The following is a 5,140-nucleotide window of genomic DNA, read 5'->3' as shown; positions in this document are numbered from 1 at the left end:
GCTTCTCAGATCCTGCAGTTTATGCTTTGCTGTCAGAAATAAGCGTGTCTTGTCAGTCTCCTATTTTTCACAGTAACTTCCAAGCTACATCTGGAATTTCACTACTTTTACTTTCAGCTCCAGAGAATCTTTGCCTAGCCTTCCCATTTTTGTATCTCCTTTTCTAAGGTTCAGTGTCATTTCGTGGTGTTCTAACAGCTCTTCCGATACTGCAGCTAATTACACGGTGGGCTCTGCTGCTTAGTGGTTCAGCTCCCGTCACTTTCTGAATTGGCTCCTGCACATTACTTGTGACTAAGTCCATAAGAGGTTCCCTTCTTTTGTGCTCTAGGACTCCTTGTTCCAAGAAACAGTCCCTTAGAAGCATAAAAGTAGTATTTCTCCAAACCTTATCCACTTGTGCCATATGACCTGCAAAAACTATAAATGTAACTCTTGCAATAAACCGTGACATTTCTCCTGACAAGAAGTTCTCTCTGGTGTTTTAATGACTAAGAGTTCTATGAATAATGTGTTGTTCCTGAGGCTTTTTCCATTCTAATTTAAGGGTGGTCTTTCCTGATTCACAGTAAACTGACTTCCTGTACACTCCCCTCAAACTGGAGGGCAGGGAGAGCTTGTAATTAAGGTTTTGGAGGAAAATTTCACCTAGTGCCTAAATTTAGGATATATTCACTTGGAGGGGTCAGTTAAAGCTAAAATACTTATGAACCAAGCTCCTTTTAAAAAAAAATCTGTTCTGTTACTGTACCCTATTTCTGTATCTGTAAAATGGAGAATCATGCTCTACTAAAATTCAAATCTGTTTCTCTGACTGAGGATATGAAGGAATAAGAAAAAAAGGGCATACACTGTAGACATTCTTACAGCACATTAACACACTAGTATTCTTAACTGCAATATACTCTTCTATGGAGAAGAGAAAATGAAGTATATGGAAGGACAAAATGCCATACTTACCAGATATTTTATATTACCATTTCTAGCTTTGGAGACTTGTGCTTAGAAGTGTTAAGCAAAATTAAAACAGAAAACTCAAGAAACCTAAACTACCCCGTATCTTCTAAAAAATGTATTATTATTTACTTGTTTCTAATCTTAATCAATTGATTTATCTGGAAAAAAATAGGCACTTCTGGTAATTTTTTATCATGAATTTTCATTGATAAACAGCACATGCYAACCAGTAAAGTAAGAAGTATCTAAGTTGCTCAAGAGTTGACCATAATAATCTAAGTTGTGGCAATGACTACAAAAGACCATGGAATATGAAAATATAATCTCCCTCTGCAATTTCACTGAAAGTGAGCAATAGGACAGACACAAGCCGCATTTAAATGAGAACAGCAATCCCATGTTACATCTTAATCAGGTTAAGAAAAACAAAATCATAGATGCAGTGAGTCCTAGAATATTTCTGTGCTTTGATAAAGTTAAAAAAATATTATCTTCCCTGAACTGTCCAAAATGACCCAAAAGCACAGACAGTAATCCAAATCCAGCAAGGACACAAGCAATACCATACATGTAGGATGAGCTGGACAACATGTAGGTCTAACCTGCGTGCCAGGGCAGGCTAGACTGTGGTATATAAGCTAGTAATAAGGTAGTAATTTACAACCAGGTATGCAGGAAGAACAACTACAAGGAAAAACATAAAACAAACCTGARAGCCTTTCTCTGCTTTCTTGCATTCCATCTCATTTGCTTGTTTTATATATTTTTCATGACTACTGAATCCCTCGCTAGTGCACTTCACAGCATTTCCCACTATCTCTCTTTTCTGATCAACTTGTCACTGGTAAATTGACGTAAGACATGCATTTAAGTCTGAGTTTCACACATTCACCTTAACAATGGAAAATTTAAAAATGAAAAGTTATTAGCAATTCCTCTGAACCCAAACTGATGGAGATAAATTAAGCATACCTGATAAGAACAGTTTTAAAATGAAACTCAGATTTTTCTTACGTTAAAAAAAATAATTTGCAAGTGAGAAAAGATCAAACTGAAACCAAGGAAATGTCAAATCTGATGACTTCTGACTTGCTGCCTTATTATAATTTAATGCAATCTCATACTTACTTCAGTGTTTCATGCCTATCTGGATGGTGTTGTATGACTTTGGCCAATGCATCATATTCTGAAAGGAAAAAAAAAWTTTTTTGAATATTGTTAGTCTAAATTGAAAGCACAGGCTCAGGAACCAAAAATCACATATCATATAATAGTTTCAATTCTTAATCACTTATTAAAAAACTGTTTAACTTTTCAAATTTATATAAAACAAAATGAACATATACACAAACACAAATATATAAAAATCTAATATATAATTTATACCATACTATAATATTTCAATTTTAAAGAAAATGTTCAGTCTTAGAGTAGATGTTCACACCAAAATGGATTTAAAAAAGAAATAGATGTGATTGTAGGACCTTACCTACTCACTCAAACTTATCTATTGGAGGTTGGACTAGATGACATCCAGAGGTCCCTTCCAACCTTTGTGATTCTGTGTGATCTAGTCCTAGTTATTTGTAAGGTACTGAGCCAGAAAACCTGATCTTTAGATAGCTCTGTAATGCTGCACGCTTTCTTTTGTGCATGATCCATAAGCACTGGTTTTAGATAAAATYTAATGCATATATATAGAAAATAGTGCTGATAAGATGCTTTACATATAAACATTTAAGATTTTTAGAGAAAAATATAATATACTGTACGAGAAACAGCATGATTCTGTAACAGTATTCCATACAAAGAACCATATTATGGCTATATGGGCAACTAATGTAGCCATTTCCTGACAGTAATATTGTATATATGCCAACCACCTCACTCGGATGGAAAAATTTGTGCAACAGGCTGGACAGAACATGTCAAAAGCAAAAGCTTCAGGCCTACGTATTCTCCATTCCCACTAAGGTTCTTCTCATCTCCAGCTGAGCCCACAAATGTCCACAAAAGGTTTATTGATCAAACAGTTGTATTTAAAACCTTTAATCTGTTTTACCTTTATTTTTTTTCTTTTTGCATGTCTTTTATATAAAAAAAATCCTGTTTCTCCTCCATTGCTAATCTTTTGATAAGACAGTATTTCAGGGAAAACACTTTAAGTTTCAAATAAAATTATCAGCATATACTTTTAAGAGATTCCTGTCTCTTAAATACTTCTCTCATAATTGCTTTAGAGGTATTTAAGGATACACATGGATTTGGTGGGTGTAAACTGACATAGCCATCTTTATACATGCGTACGCTGAGACTTTACCTTCCATTAAAAGCTGAAGGAATATACTTTTATGACTCCTTAGTGCTGGCAGTAAGCCTGTTTCCTACTTCTCTCTTGGTGTTATAATGTGCTTTAGCTCTAAAGCCACCTGAACTGTCATACAAGGCTTGCTGGGTTTTTCCTTGGCCTGAAAACATTTTCTTGAATACTGTTTAGATCTGCCTGATGTTGTAGGACATTGAGATCTACTGGTTTGATCTTGTCTGCCTCGTTCACAAAAAGGTTTGAGTGGCTTTACTTTTCTTTAGAAGTTTTAAATGAAGATAATATACTTGAGCATTATGTGCCTTTACAATAACAATTAGGTATTAATTTGACTTATACCGTAAGGTTTTCTGGAGGAAGGGTGTAGGGCCACCATATTTTTGCCCTGAAAGTAGAGTTTCTGAAGTAAATTTCTGAAGAATTTTTCAAAAGTATAGGTTTCTGAGGTGAAACGGTGGTAATATACATACATGCTGTTCTATTACTGGATATGGGAATTCACTGAGTGCATGTGAAAGCCACCAGAACAAAATATAATATTCACAAAACCAGTATTTTCTCTTGTACACTCAAAGATTTGGAAACTATTTCTAATACAGTATGTTTTAAAGGGTAACAAAATAATCAAACTGTTCAGTAAAAATAAGAGTTTGCTCCTTACCCTGGCGATTTTTTCGAATCCTTTTTGCTTGCAGAATCTGCTTTTTGCATTCAGAAATCTTCTCGTGTGCTGCAGCTATACTATTTTCTTTAACAAAAAGATATRCAGAATCATACCAAAAAAATCAAACAATACATGTCAACAAACCAATTTGCTGCACTATATAAAAAATAAAGAGCYGTTCGTGACATGGTAGCTTCCTAGCACCATCAGCCTGAAAGTTGCACATTATTTCAACAGGTTTAGAAAAACCCTTTATTTGCCTGTGGTTTAGATACTGACAGGATGCTTTAGAACTTACCTGCCACTGCTATATTAAAATAAATAAGTAAACAAAAGAAAATCATTCATCATATGCATATATTAGATTCACCAGCATTGGCTGAAGCTTCCTCATACTAGGGAAAGAGTCCAGCAGAAAACAGTAATATTTTTCCTCTTTACCTATATCTTTGTAGATTTTTTCATAATTCTCCATTTCTCTCAGGTTCATATCATACACAAGAAGAGTTTTTCCCATTGAAAACTCACACTGTGACAGCGTGCTCAGCATTCGTTGGTACTGGCTGTAACTGAAAGCAAGACAAGATAGTGATTCCTAAGCAGCATAGAACAGTCGCCTACCTTTACACAGCGAGGAACCAAGGCCTGCATGAGTAATTCACGCAGCAGTTAAACAACAGCAATTATTACAGAAATAAAGCATTCCAGCGCGTAATTTCTGCGAGCGCCGTCAGAAACATGGCGCCAACTCTGCCCTCGYGCCCTCGAAGGCGCAAAGCGGGTACCGAAGCCCGGCGTGGGAGCCCGGCCCGGGGCTGCGGGCTCCCACGCCGGGACGGCTCTGGGTGCACCSAGACGAGCATTTTCGCGCTCCCGCGCTTCCCTGCGCGTACAGCCGCCGTCCGAGCGCGCGGGGCCCGCGCTGGAAGCGCCGCGGGGCCGTCCCGGGACGCAGACGTGCACAGATGTGCATTACACGAGGAGCGGCCGTGCACAGCGTAACCGATTTTCACTTATTTCTGGGGGCGGGAATAGGCCTAGTTCACCCAGGTCCCGCCGCGGCGGGCCCCGCGGCCGCCCCTCGGCCCTACCCCTCCTCCTGGGACCCGGCGTGGCACCACTTGATGAAGCTCTTCACCAGCAGGTTGATGCGCCTGTCGTCGCCCGCCCCGTCGCCGTCGATGAGCAGCCGC

At 38.3% G+C, this 5,140-nt stretch overlaps 1 protein-coding gene across 1 annotated transcript in view; it reads right to left on the bottom strand.

The window, feature by feature from the left end:
- Nucleotides 1–5,139, bottom strand: part of THOC7 (THO complex subunit 7) — a gene marked incomplete at its 5' end in the record, with an annotated part of 8,371 nt that extends 3,232 nt beyond the window's left edge. The window contains 4 exons of the mRNA XM_085300012.1: nucleotides 2,086–2,143; nucleotides 3,945–4,031; nucleotides 4,389–4,516; nucleotides 5,039–5,139. Coding sequence (XP_085156138.1) covers nucleotides 2,086–2,143; nucleotides 3,945–4,031; nucleotides 4,389–4,516; nucleotides 5,039–5,139 — 374 coding nt within the window. The remainder of the gene's footprint in view (nucleotides 1–2,085; nucleotides 2,144–3,944; nucleotides 4,032–4,388; nucleotides 4,517–5,038) is intronic.
- Nucleotide 5,140: the final 1 nt, after the last annotated feature.

This window comes from Rhea americana, unplaced genomic scaffold (genome assembly GCF_003343005.1).
Source record: "Rhea americana isolate MKP2758 unplaced genomic scaffold, rheAme1 scaffold_16, whole genome shotgun sequence".
Lineage (NCBI taxonomy): Eukaryota > Metazoa > Chordata > Aves > Rheiformes > Rheidae > Rhea > Rhea americana.
Note: the sequence above shows the minus strand (reverse complement) of the source record. Positions and strands in the feature narration are given on the sequence as shown.